Source organism: Protopterus annectens, chromosome 3.part1 (assembly GCF_019279795.1).
Source record: "Protopterus annectens isolate FY-2018-M chromosome 3.part1, PAN1.0, whole genome shotgun sequence".
Lineage (NCBI taxonomy): Eukaryota > Metazoa > Chordata > Ceratodontiformes > Protopteridae > Protopterus > Protopterus annectens.
Genome location: NC_056732.1, coordinates 522,054,527 through 522,081,212, shown reverse-complemented (window position 1 = coordinate 522,081,212; position 26,686 = coordinate 522,054,527). Strand labels below are relative to the sequence as shown.

At 44.6% G+C, this 26,686-nt stretch overlaps 1 protein-coding gene across 1 annotated transcript in view; it reads left to right on the top strand.

The window, feature by feature from the left end:
* WDR48 (WD repeat domain 48) overlaps positions 1-26,686 on the top strand; it is a 1,921,140-nt gene that overhangs the window by 543,967 nt on the left and 1,350,487 nt on the right. The window contains exon 7 of the mRNA XM_044066951.1: positions 20,261-20,362. Within this exon, the coding sequence (XP_043922886.1) occupies positions 20,261-20,362 (102 nt within the window). The remainder of the gene's footprint in view (positions 1-20,260; positions 20,363-26,686) is intronic.

Below are 26,686 nucleotides of genomic sequence, written 5' to 3'. Positions count from 1 at the left end.
TTCACCAAGCATTATCATTTGCCAATTTTCTCTAAATCCAGACCTGGGCTTTGCCACTGCAGTTTTGCAGGGCCTTATAGCTGGCCCTAATACTATCTAATTTCCTCCTCCCAACCATAGTTTTGGGAATCTACCAAAATGTAATGACTGCAACAGAGAAACACGAAGAACATAGTACAGTTATGTACACGTACCATAAATGTAGATGTTCGAGTGTATTCACTGTTGCAGTCCTAGATGTCCTTCATGGATGCATCTGCAGTCATAACAAATGGGTTGTCCTGTCGTCAGGCAGCCCTTCGGTCGGCCGGATTCCAAAGTCTGGGTCCGGCTTCGGCTGATGTCGCACTTCACCCGACGTCATCTCTGCTGGTCTTCGGGTATAAAGGCATCAGCCGACGCCATTTTCCTCAGTCTTTCTTGCAGCGTGGCGCCCGAAGCAGAAGCTGTTCGCAAGTGCCGGTCGGTCAGATCCAGAGATTACTACTACCGAATACTACTTCGAAGACTTCTAAAAAGCTAAGTACCCCGTTGGGGACTCTTTCTTGCCTCAGCCGATGTCAGAAAAAGTCAATAACTGTTTAACTTGTGGGAAACAAATACCTCATAAAGATTTCCACTCTTACTGTCTGCCTTGCTTAGGCCCAGACCACGACGTAGCAGCCTGTTCGGCCTGTGCTTCCTTCAACCGACGAACGCTAAGGCGTCGGTCGGAGTTTGCTGAACAGTTTTTCGGCTCAGACTTTGCGTACATTATGCCATCGGATCCTCCGACTACCCAAATTATTAAAAAACGCAAAGAAAAAGACCGACACTCGTGGTCCGCGGTTTCGGCCGAAACCACGGTTAAGCAAGCCGCGAGTGTCTCGGTTTCGGCTGAAACCGAGAAAACTGGTCAATCTTCAGCCGAATCCATGACTACTACTGAGGCTCCTGCTACCTTACCTGAATCGGCCTCAGAGATTTTGCCAACAACTGCGGTTTCTAGTGATTTATCAGACACCATCCCTTTGGATGTCTCTACCCCAGCACGTGGTGCTGCTAGACCCCCTGCAGCCATGTCTATCAAGGCCTTTGCCAGGGCAAAAGCAGCCAAATCTGCTAAATCATTGCCAGTTAAACCTCCCTCACACAGGCCCACTTCTAGTTCTCAAATGCTTACTCTGGCAGAAGATTTAATATCCTTAATTAGGGGATCCCAATCTCACCCAGACAGGGCCTCTCAGCCCCCAGAAAAGAGACCTAGGACAGAGCCCTCCGAGCCAGTGTCCTCTGATGATTCTGCAGATGACTCAGACATTACAGACCAGCCAGAGGATCCTTTTTCTACTTATGAAGACTCCGATGCTGAAGAATCCATTCCAGCTGCCTCTCCACCAGAGGAATTTTCCTTTGGGGAAACCTTACATGCCATGAGAGAACAATTCCAATGGCAGGGACAAGATTTCTCAGATTCAAGAAAAAGGCTTAGGACTTTTCTACACTTACCACAACATAGGCCCTTAGCTATACCTCCTGTTTTGCCTGTTGTGGATGATGCATTTAATGACGTCTGCACTGCTCCTGATTCTTTACCTCCAGCCCCTGCCAAACCTGATAGATTTTACAGGGTGCCAGACACTCATCACCACCTATACAAGGCCCCACTGGCAGACCCCGAAACTATTTCCCAGGGGCCTAAAGCAGTAGCCTCGACCACAGCAAAAAACCCTATTCCTTCAGAAAGGGAATCCAGGTCCTTAGAGAGATGGGGGAAAAAAGTTTACACCTCTGCTACTCTCTCAGCTAGAGCTTTAAACTGTCAGTTTCACATGATTCAATACCAAGAGTTTATGCTTGATCAGTTAACTAAAAAACTGTCCTCTGATGAATCTTTAGATAAGAAATATGTATTAGAAATGGTGAATAATATCCAACAGGTTAGTAACCATTCCTTAAAATGTGGCTATGATGCACTGGAGGCTTCATTTAGATCAGCCATGACTGGCACAGTGATAAGAAGGCATGCATGGTTGAAAGAACAAGTCTTACCGGATCATGTTAAAGCAAAGCTATTAGATGCTCCTATGGATAAGGCCAGTCTATTTGGTTCACCTGCTCAGCAGGTAATGAAGAAAATGGAAGAAAAGGCAAAATCTGTACAAACAGTTAAAGATTTCTTACAGGTTCAGCCCCCAAGGTTTAGCAGGAACTGGCCTGCCAAAAATTGGTCCTTTCCTGACTCCACAAGATCCCAAAGGGGCAGGTATAGACGCTCTAGAGGCAGAAATCAATCCAGAGGAGGTGCCTACAGAGGACGACAGTGGCAAGGTAATAACCGAGGCACAGACACAACCACTACCACTGCAACAGGACAATCACAGTGACTTGGCTCTAACTCCGCCTACCAGGGAGCAAATAGCCGCACCATTAGGCGGAAAGTTAGCCTTATTTTCAAAAAATTGGCACTATATCACCAAAGACAAGTGGATTTTGCAAACCATAGACCAAGGCTACTGGTTCCACTTCCACACCTTACCAGTAAAAAGAGGAATGCCAAACCTGCCTCCCAATCAAAAAATAGAAGCTCTACAGCAGATAACGGAATTAACAAAGATGAGAGCTGTGGAAAGAGTACCAATAACAGAACAGGGCAAAGGATTCTACTCCAGACTCTTCCTAGTACCAAGAAAAGAGAAAAGTTGGAGACCTATTCTCGACCTGTCCATCTTAAACACATACATCATTGTCCCAAAATTCAAAATGCTGACCCTACAGCAACTTCTTCCCATGCTGGGCAAGGAGTGTTGGCTGGTAACTCTAGATCTCAAGGAGGCATACCTGCATGTCCCCATTCGACCAAATTGCAGAAGATACCTCAGATTTCTTGCAGGATCAGAGCATTATCAATTCTCAGCATTGCCCTTTGGCTTATCTACTGCGCCCAGAGTATTCACAAAATGCCTGGCATCAGTAATCGCTCACTGAAGAGTACAGGGAATCAAAATTTATCCATACCTGGACGACTGCCTGTTACAAGCAGACAACAAAAGCAAGCTGACAACAGATTTACAAAGGGTCATTTACTTGCTGCAAGCCCTGGGATACACAGTCAATTTACAAAAGTCAAGGCTGATACCATCCCAAACAAGAACATTCTTGGGCGCGGAATTGGACACAGTAAAACAAATGGCATTCCTAACTGCAGAAAAACAAAAAGAACTCCCTCTTTACTTCTTGGCATTAACAAAGCAGAACAAACTAACAGCAAGAAAAGTTCTGCAGGCCTTGGGCTTCATGGCATCATGCATAATCTTGGTCCCACATGCCAGACTGCATATGAGAAAGCTACAGTGGTACCTAAAGAATTTATGGTCTCAACACAGGCACAGCTTAGAAGCAGAAATACCACTAATCCCATGCCTAAAACAGGAGTTCCTATGGTGGGCTCAAGCATGCCAGTCAAACCCAGGCCTACCCTTCCACAACTTTCGAGCAAGCCAAACCATCACAACAGATGCCTCAGACCTAGGATGGGGGGCGCACATGATGGACAAATGCGTACAAGGATTGTGGACTCAGGACCAGCTGCACCTGCACATAAACCAAAAAGAAATGCTGGCAGTAAAACTGGCAATCCAAAAATTCAGACCATTCCTCAAAGAAGGCCATTTGATGATGAGGACAGACAACACCACAGCCATGTGGTACATCAACAAACAGGGAGGCACTCATTCATACCCCCTATGCAGAATGACTTTGGACCTTTGGAATCTGGCTCTCAGCTACAACATCCAGTTACAGGCAATATTTGTACCGGGAAAAGAGAACACCCTAGCAGACATGTTAAGCAGAACCACCTCGGATGCTCACGAATGGATGCTACACCCGGACATCTTCAAGACCATCACAAAGAAATGGGGAATGCCACAAATAGATCTATTCGCCTCCCCACTCAATCACCAGCTCAAAAAATTCTGCACAAGGACATTCCACCCACTTGCATGGAAGGTGGATTCTCTCTCCTTCAGCTGGAAAGGCCTGACAGCATATGCATTTCCACCTCTTCCCTTGATACACAAGGTACTACTGAAAATCAAAGGGGGAACGTCCAAGGATAATCCTGCTAGCTCCGAACTGGCCAAGACAACACTGGTACCCATTGCTGAGGAGCATGTCTCGGGAGAAAATGTGGTCAATACCCCTGATGCCTTTGATGTTAACTCAGAACAACTACAACATCATGCATCCAAACCTAAAAACCTTGCAACTGACTGCCTGGAACATCACATAGCAGCAACTAACCCAGATCTTTCCCAAAGGGTTAAAGACATTATCCTTGAAGCCCGCAGACCTTCAACAAGAAGGAACTATGCAGGAAAATGGAAAAGGTTTGTCGTTTGGAGTACTGAAAGAGGAAAAGATGTGTCGAACATAGATATTGCTAACATTCTGGAGTATTTGGCAGAGCTTCTACATACAGGCCTGTCCTATTCCTCCATCAAGATACATGCATCAGCTATTTCAGCAGAATACAGCTTTGATCCACCTGTCTTCTCACATCCTCTACTCAGGCAGTTCCTCAGAGGGATCAAGAATGTAAAACCTCCTAGGAAACCACCATTACCAACATGGGACTTGAACTTTGTGCTAGAAAAGTTGACACTCCCTCCGTTTGAACCAGCAGCAACAGCAGATCTACAACACCTGTCATGGAAAACTGCTTTCCTACTGGCAATTATCTCAGCAAGAAGGGTTTCAGAACTACAGGCCTTAATGGCAGTACAACCCTTCCTAATCTTCCATCAAGATAGGGTGTCCATGAGAACTAATCCTACATTTATGCCTAAAGTGGTATCCAGAGTGTCTTTAAACCAGGCAATCCACCTACCTACTTTCTTTCCCAATCCACAAAATAGAGGGGAAAGAATACTGTATACCTTGGATGTACATAGACAGCTACGCTACTACCTGGACAGAACCAAAAGTAACAGAAAAACTGACCAGCTTTTAGTAGCCTATGCAACAGGAAGGGAAGGAAAAGCAATTTCCAAACAGACAATCTCCAAATGGATAGGAAATTGCATAAGATTCTGTTACTCCTACCATGGAAAACCAATTCCACAGAACATAAGGCCTCATTCTACAAGGGCTACAGCCACTACCACAGCTTTCTTACGAGGAGTGGCAACCAAGGACATTATTGAGGCGGCTACTTGGACCTCCGTGCATACATTTGCCAAGCATTATAATTTACCTCTATATTCTAGATCCCGAGCAGGGTTTGCCACTGCTGTACTGCAAGGGATCCTAACCACACCATAATTTTTCTTCCTCCTCCCCTAGTTGGCTATGGTATTCTACCCATTTGTTATGACTGCAGATGCATCCATGAAGGACATAGTACAGTTTTGTACCTACCATAAATGTAGATGTCCGAACTGGATAGCATCTGCAGTCAGGATTACCCTCCCTCCTTCCCCTCTGTGGTACTCCTAGGGTATTTACCCTCCTAATAGCTAGCTGGGGGGGAGTCTCTTATGGTGTATTTGTTTGTATATATGTACATACATGCTTATTTTTTGTGTTTGCCTTCTACCTTTTTGGAAACATTGGCATTTATCCAAAATTTAGCCTTCCAAGAGGGCAACTGGCATCTGGGGCAAGAAACACTGAGGAAAATGGCGTCGGCTGATGCCTTTATACCCGAAGACCAGCAGAGATGACGTCGGGTGAAGTGCGACATCAGCCGAAGCCGGACCCAGACTTTGGAATCCGGCCGACCGAAGGGCTGCCTGACGACAGGACAACCCATTTGTTATGACTGCAGATGCTATCCAGTTCGGACATCTACATTTATGGTAGGTACAAAACTGTACTTTACCCTCCCTCCAGCCTCCTAAATTCTTTTGACTATACCTCTACTTTCCTTTACTATGCTTAAAAGCCTTTTTGGTGTATTTGCTTTTTTTGGAGGTATATCTTTGTACTTTTATATGTAATTGCTTCCCATTAGGGGGGTACATGACATCTGGGGCAAGAAAAACTGATGTAATGGCATCAGCTGCATGTTTTATACCCCCTGATGACCTGACGTCATGAAGGGACAGCAACTGACGCAGGACCCAAGACTTCGTTAATCAGGCCGACTGAGGGCTACCTGCAAGCAGATAACCCAAATGTAATGACTGCAACAGTGAATACACTCGAACATCTACATTTATGGTAAGTGTACACAACTGTACTATCTTCAGGATGTGTATTACCACATAAAAATGGACAAACGCTCCAGAAGGTATCTCCACTTCTGGCTAGGAGCCCTTCACTACCAATTTCGAGCACTACTGTTCAGTCTCTGTATAGCCCCCAGGCTGTTCACCAAATATGTGGCAGTTGTAGCAGCTCATTTGAGACTACATGGATTCTGCTTGTTTCCATATCTAGATGACTGGCTCCTCACCGCCACCTCCAGGCATCTACTGCTTTACGCTTTAGACTTTGCTCTACATCTTGCTGACGCAGTAGGCATTTCAGTCAACAAAGAAAAATCTCAGTTGACTCCCACACAGGATTTGGAGTTCATCAAAGCAAGGTTAAATACTGTATCTTGCATACCCTCTCTTCCTCTCCACAGACTGTTGAAACTCAGGACGCAACTTCAGGTGAGCCTTTCCTGAAACTAAGTTCCTGCTCATCTGGTACTACAACTTCTGGGATCCATGGCGGCGACAATAACATTAGTTCCCCTAGCAAGATATCACATGAGGCTGCTTCAATGGCTGTTGGCACCACAGTGGTAAATTCTAACGCACCCCATGTCCCATCCAGTCTTTATAACAAATCGCTGCAGGAACGCTCTATCTTGGATGAAACCATGAGAGAATCTATAGGGTCGTTCCTTTTCCCTCTTTCAACCCAAGGCCGTAGTGACCACGGATGCTTCCCAGATAGGGTGGGGAGGGGGGGTATTTTCTGGGAAAGACTGTTCATGGCACTTGGTCCTCAAAAGAGGCCAGTTTGCACATCAACGTCCTAGAATTAAGGGCAGTGCTTTTAGTTTTGCAAGCAATTCCAGGCTGCCCTTCCTTCAGGGACAATTGCAGTCCAATCAGACAACATGCCCATAGTCTGGTATAGCAACAAACAGGGGGGAACCAAGTCCTATTCTCTGTGTTGGGAAGCTCTAAGGATTTGGCAATGGGCAGTCGCTTCCAACCATTTTCTGATAGTAATGCATATCCTGGGGAACTCCAATGTGATTGCAGTCAAACTGAACAGATTTATCTTCCTGCCTCGTCAGTGATCTTTCAACCCTAAAGTAGCCACAAAGATCTTTCATTGATGGGGTTCTCTCCCATACTACAAATGCAGCAGCTACTTTGCCATAATCTCCCCTCTGGGGGAGTCCCCAAGAGATGCACTTCTTCTCGATTGGCCCCTGTGACTTCTGTATGCCTTTCTCCCAATTCCACTGATCCCCCAGTTTCTGAGGAAAGCCCAACATTTGAGAAGCAAAGTGATTCTCATTGCTCCTTACTGGCCGCATCGTCTGGTTCCCTTTTCTTTGGCCTCATCTGCTTCACCGCCCATGGACTCTGGACCCAGTTCTGGAACTGCTGTCTCACCCTCTGGACCTGGTGCATCCCAGTCTTCAAAATCGTAAGCCAGTGGCTTGGTTTCTCCAATTCCAGTAATAGCCAGGCTGAATAACTTGTCCTCTCCATTGCAAAAGATACTTCTGGCCTCCCATAAACCCTCCACCAGGAAGCTCTAGCTGACCTGTAAATGGTTCATCTCCTAGGCTCATGCTTACACTTATCAAGGGTATCAACTCATCAGAGATTTGGGATGCATGGCTAGGCTTAAAATGGCCCTTGTGGTCGTTAGCCTAGTAAACACCTATGAACCTAAGCAAATAGAGATTTTCAGTTTGGGTGACTGCAAATCATATAGCTCCTTTCTTGGCATCAGTTAACAGTGTACTAGAATACTTGGCTATGTTGTTTGAAAAGGGAGATTCTTCGTCAACAGTTAAGGTTCACTTGGCTGCCATTTCAAATTTTCGTAATGGTTTTGATGACCATTCCTTGATGTCTCATAGTCTATGCAGAATTTTTCTTAAAGGCATCCTACATTTCAAACCCCCTTTCAAGGACCTTGTAGAGCCATGGGATTTGACTTTAGTCTTACAATGTGCAGTTTGACAGCCCTTTGAGCCAGCAGCCACTTGCGGCCTCAAGTTCTTATCTTGGAAGTCTCTTTTTCTAGTAGCTATCACGTCTGCTAGGAGAGTTTCAGAGTTGCAGGCTTTGCGTGAAACATCCATACATCATTTTTCACAACGAAAGAGTATCACTCCACCAGTCCTTCCTTCCTTCCCAAAGTGGTTTGAGTCTAATATCAACCTGTCCATAGACTTACCAGTTTTCTTCCCAAAATTTACAAAGGAGAGTACTGTCTACACTTGTTAGATGTCCACAGACAATTATGTTTTTACTTGAACAGAATTAAATCTTTTAGAAAATCAGACCAACCATTTCTGTCATTTTCAGAACCCAGATTGGGCAAGCCTATATCAAAGGTCACTTTGTCAAAATGGCTAAGAGACTATATTACCTTTATATATGAACAAAATAAACTTAAGCTATCAACTACTGTTAGAGCTCATTCTTCAAGATTTGTTTCCACTTCAGCTGTCTTCCATTTCAGAGCTTCTATGGAAGACATATGTGCAGCTGCAACTTAATTTGGGCTACTCTGCATACCTTTATCACTCATTACAAGTTAGATATGGTCTCCAGGAGAAGAACATCCTTTGGCTCTATGGTGTTCAGGGATATCCTTCCTTAGGACCTCCCAAGATCTAAAGTAGCTAGGGATTCTGTCCCATCAGTCAAGAATGAATGAAGATTGACATCATCAGATAAAGAAGTCATGTTCTTACCATAACTTTCCATCTGTATTGTCTGCTTTCATTCATTCTTGACATACCACCCTCTTGCCCCCCCCAAAAGACTCTTGGAGGTCTGGACCTAGTCTTGGGATGTTATAGGGTTATACCTTAGACAGGGCTTCTGCATTTTCTTGCATATTGGGCAAACTCAATCTGAGGTAATAGGGAGAGAAGCATTGTGGGATAGAGCCTTAGCTTGAGAGATTTTGGCTGGTGCGAGCTATGTATAACTGCCGAGTCGGTTCCGAGAGGTTGGAACTGAACACATCAGTCAAGAATGAATGAATGAAGATGGACAACACAGATGGAATGTTATGGTAAGAACATAACTTTTTTTCTGTAGTAGATGGGTGTCCATTTCCTGAAGGACTCCCCTGGGGAGGTCATGACAATGGATGCTTCTCTTCCAGGGTGTTTGGGGAGCATTTTGAAGGGAAGATGGTCCAGGGCAGTTGGTCACAGATAGAGGACAATCTTCACATCAGTGTTCTGGTTAGTCCTGCTAGAGTTGCAGGCCTTCCAGGACACTTTCCCCAGAGGTGTGATCTAAGTGCAGACAGACAGTATGTCTGTAGTCTGGTACATCAAAAACGTGGAGGAGCCCACTCATTATCCCCTGTTCTGAGGTGCCATGAGAGTCTGACAATGGGCAATGTCTTCACACTGCTTTCTAATGGCAGCACATATCCTGGGTTCATCCAGTGTTCTGGCAGACAAGTTGAGTACATCTATCTTAATACCTCATGAGTGGTCCCTCAGTGCAACAGTGACAGCCTTGATCTGCAGTCGCTGGGGCCAACCGTGCTGCACTGTGTTCACATCTCACCTAAACAAGTGCATTATTCACTTCACCCTGATCCTTCCACAGACAGTCACCAAGGGTTGTTGTAGTCCACAGTTAGCCTCCAGGCTTCGTCTGTGCTTTTCCCCCATTACCTTTAATGAACAAGTTTATGCAGAATGCAAGAATGTGCAAGGGCAAGGTGATCCTCATTGCCCCTTTCTAGCCTCATAAACCATGGCTTCTTTCATTGTGGCCTCTTCTAGTGCATCCTGCATGGAAACCTGGATCACTATCTAGATCTGTTGATACACGCAACCAGACTACCTTCTTCAGACCAGAAAACCATGAAGTTAACCACTTGGCAATTCTAACCTTAGCAAGGGATATCAGGCTTTCCTTGTCAGTAGTTCAGATCCTGTCACCGCCTGAAAAACATACAGCTACGAGAGTACACCAAAGCAAATGGAAGAGGTTTTCCATTTGGCTGCTTCCAAGGGCTTAGATCCATTTTCAGCTCCTGTTCATTCCATTCTAGAGTTTCTGTCAAGGAGGAAGAGGAGATATGCTTGGCATAACTAAAAATGTGCTGAACTTAAGTGAGAAATTTGACTTCATCCTTTAGATGAGGAGGTTTTGTTTGGCACATCAGTTATTTTGGTTCTCAAACAATTTGATGAGGGGGAAATTAATTCAGGGAATGTCTGCGCATTTTCCAGCCCTCTTTACAAATCTCCCAAATACTCTGTTCCTTTTAAAAAGCAGAACATACAATCCCTGCCATCTCTAAGCAAACGGGAAGCTAAAAGAAGGATAGAAGGGGATAACAAGAAACAAAGTTTACCAAAAAGGATGGTGTGATACTTCAGAATGGCTGTGCCATCATTCATCCTCCCCCACCCCAATTTTTCTCCAAATCGTTATTTCAGACTTTGCATAAAGTATACAGTTGGACTAGGTACAAATATCCCCTCTCAGGGCAATTCCACCGAACCAAACAGAGCTTTTTCCTCAAGTTCTTCATCACTTACTCACCTTAGGAGTCATAGAACAAGTGCCTTTGTATCAAAGCGGCAAAGGCTTCTATTCCAGAATGTTTTTGGTACCATATAAAGTGCTTTCTTTGAGACCATTTGTAGGTCTTTAATTTCTCAATCAGTATGTGGAAGATCTTTCATTTCTCAATCAGTACGTGAAGGTGTAAAAATTAAAAATGTTGATCCTGCAAAGTATGTTACCTCTCACTCCTTGCTAGACCCAAAATATGCTTATCATGGCCTGAAGCAACATTTAATTTGCCAAAAATGAGAGCATGTACATTTTATGTACTGTCTCAATATGAATATCCCTATTTATGTGTAAAGATTACTCCCAACATCTTAAGAAAAGTGTTTCACTTTAGTTATTGTATTTGCATTATTACACTTTATTGATCATAGCAAAACTGTTTCAGGATGTAAAATTAAAGATATTGGCACACTAAAAACTTCCAAAATTGTGTTGACCCTCATGTACTGTGCAGGCTAAGACAAATTCCTTTCTGAAACCGCTCGAGAATTGTATGGTAAAAAGAGTATAAACTGTCATTGTTTGTGACAAGGAAAAATAGTGATGAAGAAAGTGAAAATGAGTGAACGTTTTCTGGGCACTTAATTACAGGTAGGTAATACAGGGAGAAAAAATAACTCTGGGATAAATCAACTTACTGGAGAGTAGAGCTGTCCTTTAAATATTTAATGTAAGAATACATTTTCATTTGTTCATAGGTTCATAGATTAGTACTAAGCTAACTGCCCTTGCGAGCCATTTTAAGCCTAGCCAATTATCCCTTGTGAGACTCAAACCCTGCACCTTGTGTTTGTAAGGCAAACACCTTAACCATTAGGCCACCCTCTCAACCCCAAAATATACATCTTCAATCTGTTAAGCTCTTGCCCATGGTGAGAATCAAACCATGAACATTGTGGTTGAAAGACATACACCTTAACCACTGTACCATCAGCCTTTCAGTTTTGTAGTTCGTATATTGCATTCATTGATTTTTTTTCTCATATAACATTGCTGGTTAATGGAAACATAGTTTTAAGACTGTATGCTGCTAGACATAGATCCTACAGCATTCCTGAATTTGATTCTGACCGCCTCCATTTGTTTGCTGTGCGACTGAGCAGGGGCATTGAACCAGAAATTGTGCCTCAGTTACCCCGTAAAAAATGACTCTTGTATGTCCTTCAATTCTCATGTTGCAGTATTCTCAACACTTGGGTCTTCCTCTCTTTCTACCTGAATGTCCGGCCAGCATACAAAAGCTTGTAGTCACTGCTGGGTACGTGGGACATGTGATGTTGGCCTAGGGAACGTGGACCATAAAAGTGACCTCTGCATGTACCAGATCTCAGAACTTGTCTGCCGCCAATCGAACATCAGTTGTTCCTGCCATACTGGCTGTCAGATCGAAAATTCTCAGAGAAGTACCCCATTGGGGAAGTTTGTTTCTTTTTATCACTGCATTGTGTGTAGGTTCATGTCATCCAGGAAGCTTAAGTGTAGGTGTGGTCGTCATATCTCCCATAAAGATGCCCACAAGCTTTGCCTGTTTTGTTTAGGGTCTATGCACGACTGTAAGTCCTTCTCCGTCTGCCAGGCGTTCATTCCTGAAATGCTACGCAGCCGTCCGCACACGTTAAATATTTACTTCGAGAACCAGCACCTTAAGCGCTTAGCTTTGGGTATGTAGGGACCGTCCAGTCAGCCTGTCGAGCCACCTAAGAAAAAGGCCAAGGTTATTAGGCCTGAGTCTCTCGCTGCACCTCCTCCACCTGATGCACCTCCTGTGGCTAATGTCAGCCTAGAGGAATGCTTGGCTGCTGCTGATATAGGTATAGCGGGTACCATTGTGGAAGCTGCAGAACCCAGCATGGATGGCACTTTGTCGGAGGTAAGGCAGATGTCAGCTTCCAGCGGTGAGACGGAACTTCTGTTTGTACCGGCTACTCGGACAGATCCCTCCACTACTTAACAGGCTTCCGAATCCAGGCATACCTTGGCCCAAACGTCCACTAGGCTTCCCCTGCAATTGACAGCCAGCCATACCTCTCAACCTGGAAACATCAAAAATCTGGACTAAGGCCCATAAAAAATAGGTACGTCTGTATGCTGATTATCATAAAATTAGCATACATAATTGTGTAACATCACTCACTCCAATGGAATTGTGGGATACCAGCTTTCAAACACAAACTGAAGAACAGACGGCCAAAATATGGCCCCAGAATCCCTCTGCAGTCATTCCAATGTCCCATTACTTGGCTGTTTTGCCCCATTTACCATTACATTTACTAATGTGAATACTGCTTTACTTCTACAGTGATTATTTAGATTTCATTTAAAACTTTTATTTTACATTTTATAGTGCAGACACTAATAGACATATGTTAAACAAAGCAATGCAGTCTTACAATGAAAATAGACTTGGCATTAGAACATCTCTGCCCTTGAAACTCACATTCATTGAAACAACATTGAAACCCACATTCAAAGAAAATGCATCTGGCCAGTGGTGGATAAAGATTACTGTTGAGCTGTTTTCAAATTTTAGGTCCCTTGCACATGAAACATACATGTGTTCTTTGATACACCTTCCTGACTGTATTAAATTATATTCCTTGTATAACACAGCACGCTTGTTAGAGCGCATTTTAAATTTATTGTTTTGAGCATTTTTCCAATAAGCACTGAAACAAAATGTATGAACCAATAATGACAAAACTGTCCAGAACATTTCCATCATAAAAGTCTACTCGAACTTCTACAGTCCACCAGTATCAGTAAATATGCACAATCCCTTCAGAAGTAAAAGTCATTTAAATAATTCAGCATTAAAAAGATCTGTAACTAATAAAGAGGTTGCTGTTAGCAAACAACTTTATATTTCATTGTTTCATCTACAAGTAAAGTGCCTGCTGCCTTTGAAGAATAAATTGCCTGTGTTACATTAAAAAAATGATAAGCTATTAATATTTCAATAGAGAATGGATGGCAAACTGATAAACAGGTTCATAGTTACTATGCATCTCCACCAAAGGAGGACATTCTCAGGATGGTAGCACCATCCCCTTTAAAAGTACAACACAGTACAATATCAGCAATCCATCTACATACTGTGGAAGTAAAACCCACAGCCTTCTGCAGCAAAAGTAAGTAATACTACCTGTTGTGCTACTAACAATGCAAGCAGACTTTGCATAAGTAGCAGTAAACTTCTCTTTGCCTGAAGAACTGTGCAGCACAAGAAATCAGGAAAAAGCCAAAATGTAGTGGGGGGACAAAGGCCCAAAACCAGGGACACATTTTAAATGTTACTTGTATCATCTTAGAAGGTTGCTAGAATAAAATGTTTTACCATTTGTTTCCAAAAAGAAAGACTGAAACTTAAATGGCTATCATTTAGTGAATTCAGTTCACTGATTTTCCAGAAAATTAAAAATTTTATTTTTATTTGTTTACCAGGAAAGTCCGACTTGGAATGAAGCCAATTTTTAGCAGAGGCACCAGACACATGTCTTTGTATCATCAGAGGAAATTCACACAAACACAGGGAGGACATGCAGACTCCACACAGAAGGCAATTCAGCCGAGAATCAAACCAGAAAGCCTCTTGCTGTGAGGCAACACTACCGCTGCACCACTACACCATCTGAATTTAAGAGGAACAGACCAAAAGTATGAGCCAAACATTCCAGGCATTCTATGAAAATTTGTACAATTGAGAGCTACATCTCCTTCAGTCAGAAGTGATGGTATGGGTAGAGAACTCAGGCTCTTGCTCCTTGTACCTAAGGTACAGGGTTTGAGCCTGAGTAACCCTAACCACCAGGTATACCTAACTGGGACATTTTATACACAGACAGACACAGACGCACACGGACACACACACACCAGTTTGTGTAATTCAGCTATATGCAGCGGCTTGCGTAATTTAGCTATATGCAACAACTTGGGTAATTTAGCTATATGCAACAGCTTGCGTAATTTACCTATATGCAACAGCTTGCGTAATTTAGCTATATGCAACAGCCTGCATAATTTAGCTATATGCAACAGCTTGCGTAATTTAGCTATATGCAACAGCATGCGTAATTTAGCTATATGCAACAGCTTGTGTAATTTAGCTATATGCAACAGCTTGTGTAATTCAACTATATGCAGCAGCAAATAACTGTTCACACACACAATGTCAAATGCTTGCTCAACTAGTATGCAAATACGGACCCTGTGCGACCAGTAATTCAAATGCTTGCGAAAGAACAAAAAAAAGAAAGAACCGTTCACACACACTGTCAAATGCTTGCTCAACTAGTGCAGTAGTCTGGTAATTGAAATGCAGCTCCTAAAAGTGTTGAGTTTTTATTTTACTTGTCCTCCTTAAATGGAGCAGCTGGGGAAATGCATGCACAGCTTTCACACTACTTTTACTGCTGCTGGCTGGCCAGAAACAAAGTACAGTGAATCCCTCGAGCCCTCAGCCAATTCTGACAGGCTGTTCACGGAGCTGACATCATCATGCATGCCTCTGCATGTGATGACATCTGCCCAAAAAGCCGAAAAAAAAAAAGAAATTAAAAAAAGCCAGGAAATTTGTAAATTAAGGGGTACCACTTGGGAATTGTCGCACTCCATTATTTGGGCCTCAGAACCTTTAAAAACCGAGAAATTTGGTACGGTTGTGAGATATTTAGCCAGCCAGATTGGCAGGATTTTTCTCAAAGCCTATTTAATGCTTTTATGGCTCTGTGGCCTGCTACACCCTTAGCCTCCTGGACATCCTCCTGTAATGAGTCCTAGGCCTCGGGCCTTGGACCCTTCCCAGCCTAAACTGAGGTATCCTCTGACTCTTCAGAGGATTCCCTCTCCTATGTTTCACAAGTACCATCTCCCCTTGGCTACGCTTCCCCCAAAAGAAGAATCTGCACAAGCATTCCCCAGGCGAGGACCTTACCTTTGGGGAGACCATTTCAAAGATGAGGGTAGCATTTAAAATGGGATTCCTCTGAAATGACTGAAGTACACTAGTGATACTATGAACTTCTTCAGATGGACTCCCCTGCCCCTTCAGCTATTCCCCCTCTACTACCTGCATTTCCGGATGCTTTCATTGCAGTCTCAATCAACCCAGACTCCCAGCCTCCTACACCATGTAGGCTTGACAGATTCTACAGGGTCCCTTAATAGGGCCAAATTCTTGGTTAATTGCTTGCAGCAGACCCTGGCACTGTCTGTGTCAGCTGATAAAGTCTCCAAACTCCTTCCATCCTCCTCACTCCTCCCCACTCCTCCCCACAGACAAAGACAGTAAGGCCATGGAATGCCTTGGGGAAAAAGGTGTGTATTTCATCTACCTTTGCATTTAATCTACCTTTGCATTTAATCTACCTTTGCATTTAGGGCAATAAATTACCAAACCCACATGTCCAAGTATGCCCTAGTATACTTGTGACAGGCTACAAAACTTCACAGTGAAATTCCAGAGTCTCCAGCCAAAGCCCAGTTATCCAGCCTTACATCTTTATCTTCACAGGTCACAAGCAACTCCATTAATTGCAATTACAATGCAGTAGAAACCTCTGCCAGGTCTGCTGCCTCTGCTTCTGTGCTCAGGAGATATTCCTGGTTTAGGTTGCAGACTATTCCTGATGACATCAGGGCAAAACTCCTAGATGCACCCCTGGATAACTCTGCCCTTTTTGGAACAAAGGTGGTGGAATTATTCAAAATTCTGCCAAAAAGGGGGGGGGGGGGGAGTTACAGGACCTCAAACACTTGTTTGTGTCTCTTATCCCCAAATTCCACAGGAATTACCCCTCGAGACCCAATTCATCAGGAAGCACTCTGCGCCCCCTCCTCCTTCTAGGAGCAGAAAGACTGCCAGGAAGCAAGCCACTCCTTCCAGGCCTGCACAGACTGCAGCACAGAAGCCTCAGTTTCAAGACAGGATAGGTAGTCTGACTATCTGCCATCCATAAAACAACCCCTCATCTACATAACCCTATCCCTAAGGCACTCTCACTGCCTCCCTGCATGGACAAACATCACCACAGACAGGTGGGTCTTGTCAATCATACATACGGGTTATTTTATGACCTGGATCACAGCCCCTTCTTTGAGAGGCATTCCGCAGCCCCCCCCCCCCCCAAGAACAGCTTCCATTTTTTTTCAGCCAGTTATAGACAACCTCATTGCCCAGGGAACAGTTCAACCTGTCCCTATGCAAGAAAAGGCAAAGGGTTTCTACTTCTACTCAAGACTTTTTCTGTTCCCAAGAAAAGATCATCCCAAGACCAATTTTAGATCTTTCCCATCTTAACCTCTCTCTGCATGTTCGCACCTTTTGAATGTTCACTCTGCAGGCCCTCTTCCCCTTGATCTTTCCTCAAGGGGTCTTGAGCATCTTGGACATCAAGGATGCCTGCCTGCACATCCCAATAAGGCCCAGATACTGGAATATCTGTGCTTTTCTGTGGCCTCCTCACATTTTCATTTCTATGCCTTGCCCTTTGAACTTTCTACAGTAGCAAGGGTCTTCACAAAGTGCTTGGCACTAGTAGTGGCCTTCTGCAGGACCCTAGGGGTTCAAATTTTCCCTTACCTAGATGATGTGCTCGTCCAGGCCGACTGCACAGAATCCCTGCAAAGCCATTTAAAAACAGTAATTTCACTCCTGCAAGCACTGGGCGTCAAGATAAATTATCCCAAGTCCACCCTGACCCCCCCCTCTCAGGATCATTTTTTTCTGGAGTGTAGGTTAAGAACGGATATCACGAGGGCATTTCTGCCACCCCAAAAGGTGGAAAGTTTAAAGCAGTACCTGCTTACTGTCCTCCAAGCCACAGACTTGACTGCCAAGCAGTACCTCAGACTCTTGTGTCACACGGCATCGATCATTCCCATGTTACCATTGGCAAGGCTCCACATGAAGCTACAATGGTACCTAAGGTCTATATGGACACAGCACTCTCATCCTCTAAAGTACAAAATCCCTTATCTTCCTTGCCTGAAAAAAAAAAAAGAGATTCAGGGGTGGGTGGTCCAAGTGAGCTGCAACCCAGGCCTCCCCTTACAGCCCCTCCTACCAGTGCAGGAGATGTATATGGATGCCCTGGATCTGGGTTGGGGAGCAGCCATGGGTTCTCTGAGCGTCCAGGGCACTTGGCAGGACTCCTTCAGACAGGAACATGTCAATATCAGAGAGGTGAGAGCAATTTTGTTGGCCTTAAAGGCCTTCCAACATATGCTGAAACAGGACCTACTAAAATTGTTCACAGACAACACTACAGTTCTGTGGTATGTGAATAAGCAGGGTGGAACAAAATCCTACTTGCTATGCAAACTAGCTCTCCAAGTGTGGGAGCTAGCCACAACACAGGGAATTGCACTTCAGGCTGTGTGTATCCCTTCAGAACAGAATATGCAGGCAGACACATTAAGCAGGTCCATATCACAGTCCCATCAATGGATACTGCACAAGGATGTGTTCTTGCACATAGTCCACAAATGGGGTGTACCTCAGATAAAACTGTTTGCCTCCCCTATGAACAGACTTCTGTCCGTTTGCACCAGGCTGTCCAATCCCCTGGAAAGGGCAACTGATGCCTTCTCAATCTCTTGGAAAGGGATGTTTCTTTATGCATTCCCCCCTCCCACCTTTTCAGAAAGTCCTGCTGAAAATTCAACAGGACAAACCAAAAATCTTGTTGGTGACTTCCTTTTGGCCAGTACAGCACTGGTTCCCCCTCCTTCTGCGTTTAGCCAGAGGGCAGTCACAACAAGTTACCTCACAGAGTGGACCTTCTCACACAGGACAAGGGATCCCTAGTACACCTACACCTACAGTCTCTGAACCTTACCGTGTAGGTGATAGAATTCTGATCCCTTACAGACACCTTTACAATGAGGACATGCTCTCAGTCCTGCAGGAGGTCAGGAAAACTAATAGAAGAAGATCTTGTATGTCTAAATGGAAAATATTCTCTTTATGGTGTCTACAAAGACAGCTGGACCCTTTCCAGGGTGATGTCCCTTTGGTACTGTTATACCTTTGTGAACTGTTGCAGTCAGGGTTTTAGCATACTGCTGTATTAAAGCCTACCTTGCTGTTATTTCAGCTTGTCTGCCTCTGGATCCCCCACTGGCTTCTCGATTGCCTACTAAGCTGTTCTTAAAGGGAGTTTTGCATCTCAGGCTCCCTAGGGAACCCATTCCTCCCCCATGGGACCTGAATTACGTTTTGGAAAAGCTCACAGTTGCTCCCTTTGGACCAGCTTCTAGAGCCTCCCTGAAACACTGCACTTGGAAAACAGTACTACTAGTTGCTCTGACTTCAGCTACAAGAGTGTCAGAGTTGTAGGCCCTCATGGCCATTTCTTCTTTCCTCATCTTTCACAAAGACAGGGTAAGCCTTAGGACCAACATTCTTTCATGCCCAAGGTGGTCAATGAGCTATCCTTAAACCAAGCCATTCACCTCACCACCTTTTTTGCTTATCCTCAGGGTAACCGTGAGAGAGTTTTACATTCCCTTGATGTACATAGACAGCTTGGGTTCTGTCTGGACAAAATCAAACATATCAGAAAACCAGGCCAGTTGTTTGTCTCCTTTCATCTCAGAGCCCTGGGTAAAGCTGCAACAAAGCAGACAATTTCAGCCTGGATTTCTAGAGCAATTTCTTTCTGCTATACATACCATGGGAAATACTTAGGATCAAAAATCAAAGCACATTCCACTAGGGCTATGACTTCATCTGGAGCTCTCTTAAAAGGTTTGGACACTGCCACAATTTTAGAGGCAGCTACATGAACCTTTGTCCACACCTTTATCAAGCATTACAAATTGGACATTTCCAAATCCATGGTTGGATTCACCAGGGCAATCCTGCATGGATTTATAGAAAATATTCCCAAGCCACCACCCTCCTCTTCCCAGTGAGGTTTGGCACTCACCCAACAGTTGGAATACTGCAACATGAGCATAGAAGGACATAGAATAGTTGTGTAAAATCTTATCATAACCATAGATGTCCTCCTCTTCCATGTTGCATTATTCCTTCCCCTCTTCTTCGCTTTACTGGATGGCATTGGACTTGCACAGTTTCCTGGGACTGGGGTCCGACTGGGGCGCTCAGTTCTGAGGTCTGGTACATGCAAACGTCACTTTTATGGCCCACATTCCCTAAGCCAATGACAGATGTCCCACTTACCCAGCTTTTGTATACTGGCTGGACGTTTGGGTAGCAAGAGTGGAACACCCAAGTGTTGAGAATACTGCAACATGGAAGAGAAAGGACATCTATGGTTATGGTAAGATTTTAGCAACTATTCTGTCTAGTGGGCTTACCCGGTTAACAGATGTAAATCAATTAACTAAACTTTGACTAGTGCTTTTTTTTAATTTTTCTTTTATTTTTATTTGGTGCTGCATTTAATATTCACCTTAATTCTTGTAATCAGTAATGCTGGGTAATGCATGTGTATTTATATTTTTATTTTATTCAGGTTCTCCGTGTGTGGGATCCAAGAACATGTGCAAAGCTAATGAAGCTAAAAGGACACACAGATAATGTAAAAGCTTTGCTGTTAAACCGTGATGGTACACAGGTAATTTCTGACATTCTTAAACTTTCTTCAGTGTTATGGTCATTTTTCATTTTATTCTGCATATTTTATTACCTGAATGAGTGAAATAAATCAAAACCACATTGTTTAGATTGCCCCAGAAATTAAAAAGGTAGTAGTAGTAGTAATGTGCTGTGAAGTCTTCCTCAATTTCTGTTGTGAAGTACTAGTGTGCAACTCTCTAATATCACCCACCTCTTCCAACCACTACCTTTCTTTCCACCCCACTAACTACCTTGATTATAGCAAGCTCAGATGCTCATAAGCCTAGTACTTTTTATACAGCAGGAACTTATTGTAACATTTGTTAATGTCTGTTATGTACTTTGCAGATAAAGATTCTAGTTGTCTAATGATGCACTATGTTCTTCATCTGTAAATATGTTTGTAATTAATTGCTATGTTAAATTGTCAATCGCTATGTAATCCAATGTAACTACTGCCTGTTTATTTTAACTGTGGAGCTTTTCTCCCTGGGCCTGCGCTGAAAATGGACCTACGTCCAGTCGGACACTCACGGTCAACAAATGTAAATAAATAAATAAATAAAAAATAGTGTGCACCACTGTTCGCAAATTATGGCAGAAATAATGTGGAATGTATGCCACTGGATTTTACATAAAAGCAGTATAGAGATGACATCTGTGTAGAGCATGTTGTGGATCTTCTCTTAAAAGTGGGTTTAGTGAAATTGTTTTGCTGTCAACAATTTCTTTTTTACTGTCAGCAATTTCTTTTTTACTGTGTTAAGATGTTGCTGTTGTCTAGAACACAAATATATATGGCTGAAGCCAATGAGCAGATCTGTGTTCTCAGTAGAGCAATGTGTGGTGTGTATAGGCTCCAGGAAAGCATGAAGCTGAAGGACACTTGCATCTATAATGCTGGATCTGATGTCTGGTCTGTCTGGTGCAACCTGTGGGTCTTCAGATCCCACACTGGCCAGTTCCATCAGATTTTGAACTTGCCTGGCTCCACCTCCCTTACCCACAAATTCCTGCTCCTCACCTTAATCCTCAGATGTAGTTTACTGCCATTCCAGTCAGCAGGTCAAGCTTGGCTCCACTTGATGTATCATTTAACTATTTTTGTCTGTTATTAGGACTTCTCACCTTTTGGTGGGCATGTTTTTTTCTTTAGTTTTAGCTAGAGTGTGCTAGAGTTCTTTCTTATTGTTGTTGAGAGAGGCTTTTTTTCAGTAGAATAGTTCTCCATAGGTTTTTGTCTGTTTTGTCCTTTATGTTGCATTATGGATAATGACTTTAAGAAGTGCGTGGCCTGAAGGCACAAGTTGCTTTTGCAGGACACACATGTTAAATGTGTTTATTGCCTGGGGGCATTGCACCTGGACTCTGGTTCAGGTCCAAGGCAATCAATGAATGTAAAGCCAAGTTGATCCTTAACGGACTTCTCCCCTCTTGCTGCTGTTCTCCATCTGCTGCTTTTCCCAGAGTTCTGAAGGCCAGGTCTGAGAAGCACTATCCATGGGACTCCAGGCCCTTTAAAGGGGATTGGAAGAGATCCTCTTCTGTCCTTGGTCCTTCCTCATAGGGCTTGCTGGACCCAAAGATCCCATGACTTTTAGGTCCCCTGGCTGCCCCATTGTTGACTTCGGCTCTGATCCCTTCGAGCTGATCTCCATCAGTGCTAACCCAAAGCAAGGTTATGTGCCTTCCAAGCCCCTTTCTGATTAAAGGGGCCCCTTCTGGTAACATCTTCCCCCTTCTTACCTTCCACTTTATCTGAACTGTCACTGGAGTCTTCTCCTTCCCTACCATGGTTCCAACCCTGTCCAGCTCAGATCTGGCAGATGGGTTTCTACTTCCGCCAAGCTCCTGTCAGTCATCTCCTCTGCCTGGGCTTCGAGATCGGTGGGCAGCATTAAAACTTCTGATTCTGAGCAGCTGATGAGGTCTTTTTTGAAGACATAGATGCAGTTAGGCCCTATCCCTTCGTATCCAGGTCCAGTTCCAGGACCCTCTGTTCTTTCTGTTTGGTTTCCTCCCTCGGCCCCTTCAGATCTAAGGTCTTTGGGCCTGGCTGTTTTCCCACCTTCTGGGTCAGATCCGATGGCTTGGCCATATTCAGCTCCGGCTCATTCATCGGTTGTGTTGACTCAGACTACTTTGGGGCCATCGGGACCTCAGAGCCATGGTGTCGAAATAGGTGTTTCCAGGTTAAGGTCAGCATTCCCTGCTTTGGGATTATCTCTTCCTCTTGGGGCTTTGGATGGCTCAGTTTGATCTGTGTCAGTGCTGGGCGGGTCTCCCTCTGGATCAGAGCTGTCTTTGGTACCTTTAGGTGCTGGGACCCTTGGCCTCAAGAGGCCAGCTTCTTCAGTGTTAGAGAGAATATTCTTCTCTCAGGAGAAGGGTTTGATTTCTCCAGTTGGTGTCACTTCCCCTTTCTCCTGTGGGTAATCTTCTGCTGCTGGATAGCCTGCATTGGTGGGTCTCCATCTTGCCCTCTTGGTGGGGATTACAACCTCTTCCCCTCCCCCCTGGCTTCACTGGAGTGGGAGGTTTTCAGGGAAGAGGAAGTTCAAGAGGAAACACTTTGACTCCCTGGAGGATTCTCTCTCAGAAGATACTGACCTCGAGGAAGTAGAGGGGTCCCCTACGTCTCCTCAGGATGCCGCCTGTTTTGGTGAAATTTTTGAGCTGATTTGCCAACGAGGAGGCTGGGCCACTGAAGCTCCCCTCTCTGGAGGAGTCAATATTGTTGGAGGTCTTCAGTGTAGGCCCATCCATGCCCTGAGGGTTTCCCCCTCTGGACGTTGTTATAGACCTAATGTCTTGGAGGGAGTGGAAGGAACCCGACATTGTGGAGCCTATCCCCAGTATCCAGGTAAGATTCTTGCACCTTCCCCAAGGAATGGCTGCATTGGAGTTAGGGTCTGGCTGTCAATGCTGTTGTGGTGGCAGCTCCACCAAGAAGGAGATCTCTGTGGAGAGCTCCTCGCTCCATCCCCAGACAGGAAATCTTGGGCTTTGGATCATTTAGGGAAGTACTGCTGTGCCTTAGCCACCTTTGTGCTGAGAGCACTTAATTATCTATCACACTTGACAAGACTTCAATGTGACTTGGTGTCTGAAGTGTCAAGGAATGTTAAGACACAGCAGTCTCCATAGACTCAGAAGACACTGGAGACCCAGTTGTCTACCCTGCTTTCCATCTCTAACATTTCCATGAGGCTCATTTCAAAAGCAGCCGTTAGAGCATCCCGAGTGGCTGGCTGTGGCATTGCCATGTGGTGCCACTCTTGGATGCATTTATGCAACTTTGCAGATTGCTTCAAGAGGCCCTTCATCATTGCCCCTTCTGATGGCTCTTTCCTGTTTGGGCCAAAAATTAAGGATACCCTAATGAGAAGCGAGCAGGACTGGAAGACCTTGCCCACCTTTAGAGTGTACTTTGCCCCCCTCACCTGACCTTTCAAAGGAGTCAGAAGTGGGGTATGCTCCTCTCTTTCATTGTCACAACAGTCTTCTCAGGATGCTCCTTCAGTGGGTTCCTCTTGAGGACAAGGGGGGATCATAATGGATGCCACCCATAGGACAGGGGTGGTCTGCAGAATCAGGGTTTCCATGGGGCATTTTCTGGCCGGCCCTTTTATCAACCTTGAAAGGTTCCCCGATGGTCCTACTCTGGAGGCAATTGGAGGTTGTTTGGCTCTTCGCCCAAAAGCATGGGAGCCCATCACCTCGAATGCATGGGTGTTGAGTCATATCCAGAGATTACTACATTCCTTTTTGAGAGGTGCCCAACCTCTGTCCAAAGTGTCTCCCAGATGTTCCACCCTGTCAGAGACTGCAGGCAGCTTGTAGAGATTCACAAACTGCTCACAAACCAAGTTATCCAAGAGGTTCCACCAGACCAACAAGTGTCCGGTGTCTATTCCAGGTTTTTTTTTTTTAGTATCAGAAAAAGAGCAAGGACCTCAGGCCAGCATTGGATTTAAGCAGACTGAATCAGTTTGTGAAAAAAACAAGTTCTGGATGGTCAAGGTGCAGTCCATCTTACCTCTTTTGAGGAAGGAGGATTGGATGTGCTTACTAGACATCAAAGACACCTCCTATAATATCAGCATAGCCAGGTGCTCCAGGAGGGTTCTGCTGTTCTACCTGGAGACCAATTATTGCCAGTTTATGGCCCTGCTGTTTGGTCTCACCACAGCTCCCCAGGTGTTTACCAGTTGCATGGGAGTGATTGCAGCCTAGATCCAGCTGCAGGGGTTCCAGGTCTTTCCATACCTGGATGATTTGCTTCTTAGTGCCAGAGCATCGTTAATCACAACTAGGGGATGTCTTACTCCAAATGCGTGACCACTTAGACATTATAGTCAATTACCCCATGTCGAGCCTTCAGCCTTTTCAGCTTTTAGAATTCATAGGTTGTCGCTTGGATATGGTCAGTCAAATCACCAGGCTTCCAAGTTCCAGAGTTGTACTTAGGCCTTGTCAGTGCTTGCAACCTCAAGGCCTCCAGCTCATGCTTTTATGAACTTCTAAGCCATATGGCAGCTTACATAGGGTTGATTCCTTTAGTCAGATTTCATATGAGGGTTCTGCAATGGACTCTGGCCATGTAGTTGTCTTTCCTGTCACATCCCATGGATTTTCCTATATGGCTTATGAAGGTGTCACAATCATTGGTGGTTGCAGTCTCCTTTAGTAACCAGCTGGCGACTGTTCTTCCAGATCCCACAACCATGGTCACAACAGACTCCTCCGGTGGTGAGGGGGTGCATTTTGAAAGGTGGATGGTTCAAGGGTCCTGGTCTTCCACAGAGGCCATCATTCACATCAGTATTCTGGAGATGAGGGCAGTCCTCCTTGCATTGCTGGCCTTTTAGCAGAGGTGTGATTTCAATATAGATGGACAATATGTCAGTTATCTGGTATCTCAGCAAGCAGGGAATCCAGTCAAATCCTCATTGTCGAGAGGCTATGAGGGTTGGCAGTGGGCAATTTCTAATTTCTTCTCAACGGTTTCTGGTGACAGTGTACATCATGGGGAAATCCAACATTCTATCGGACAGCCTCAGTAGGAGCATTTTTATTTGTTTGTTTATTTATTTATTTAACAGTAAGAATGGCCCCTAAATCCAAGGGTTGGAGCTTGGATTTTTCGGTGCTGAGGACACTCCACGTTGTGACCTATTTGCCACCCTGGCCAACACAAATGCAGCAACTGTTATGCCTTAGTTCCCCCTCCAGGACAGTCAGTCAGGGATGATGTGGTGTTTGCTTTGCTCCCAGAGCGTCTTCATGCTTATCCTGAGAAGGTGAGAAGCCGAGGTACCAGAATAAAGTTATAGTAATTCCGATCCATGTGGCAAACCTGCTTTTTGGAGTTTTCCAGTTTTTTATTTTTGGTCAGTGTTTATATTATGCTGATCTCCAGTCCATTTGATGATGAAGTTTCTTCAGAAGGCAGCCCATTGCAAAGCTACCATAATCCTCATAGCGCCCTTTTAGCCTAGTCAGGTGTGGTGTTCCTTCCTTTGGCCTCTTCTGAAGTATCCCTCTTCTCATCCAGTGTGTCTGGATCCCCCAACCTTCAATCCCTCAAGGTAACCACGTGGTTCGTCCAGATGTTCTTCGTTCCCCATTGCTGCAGTCCTTACTATTGGGGTATAGTCCGCGTCCAGTCGGCCCGAATACCAGAGTATAAGGCTGACGTCGGTCAGGGCGCATTAGACTGACGTCAGTACGCCAGGGTACTAATGCGCATGACCGACGTCATATCCTCAGTCTTTTTTGCCGCATGGTCCGATGCAGAAGCAGTTTTGCGAGTGCAGGTTGGCGTTCTGAAATATTTCCGAAACCGGAGTTTCAGACCGAAACAGAGTTGGCTAAGTACCCCGTTGGGGAACATTTTGGTTTTTTCTTGCCTCAGTATTTAACCGGATGTCAGAAAAAGTGAATAACTGTATTTCTTGTGGGAAACAGATACCTCATAGGGATTACCATACCTTGTGTATACCTTGTTTAGGGCCTGAGCACGGCGTTGTTGGTTGCCGCTCTTGTGCTAGGTTTAACAAACGCACTATTAAGAGGAGGTTAGACTGTGCCAGGTTAGTGTTTGGGAAGCGTTGCAATTATAAAATGCCGTCGGATGCTCCGGCCCGCTTCCAAGAAGCGCAAGGACAAAACAGCGAAGCCTAGGGTTGATGAACCGGCAGTCCCGGACGTCGGTTCTTTAGAAGGCTCAGTGGAGCCAGAGGTTTTGCCAGGAGTTTCCATGGAGTCTCAGGCAGAAACTTTACTGTTACAGGATGTGCCTTCTCAGGAGGTAGGCCAG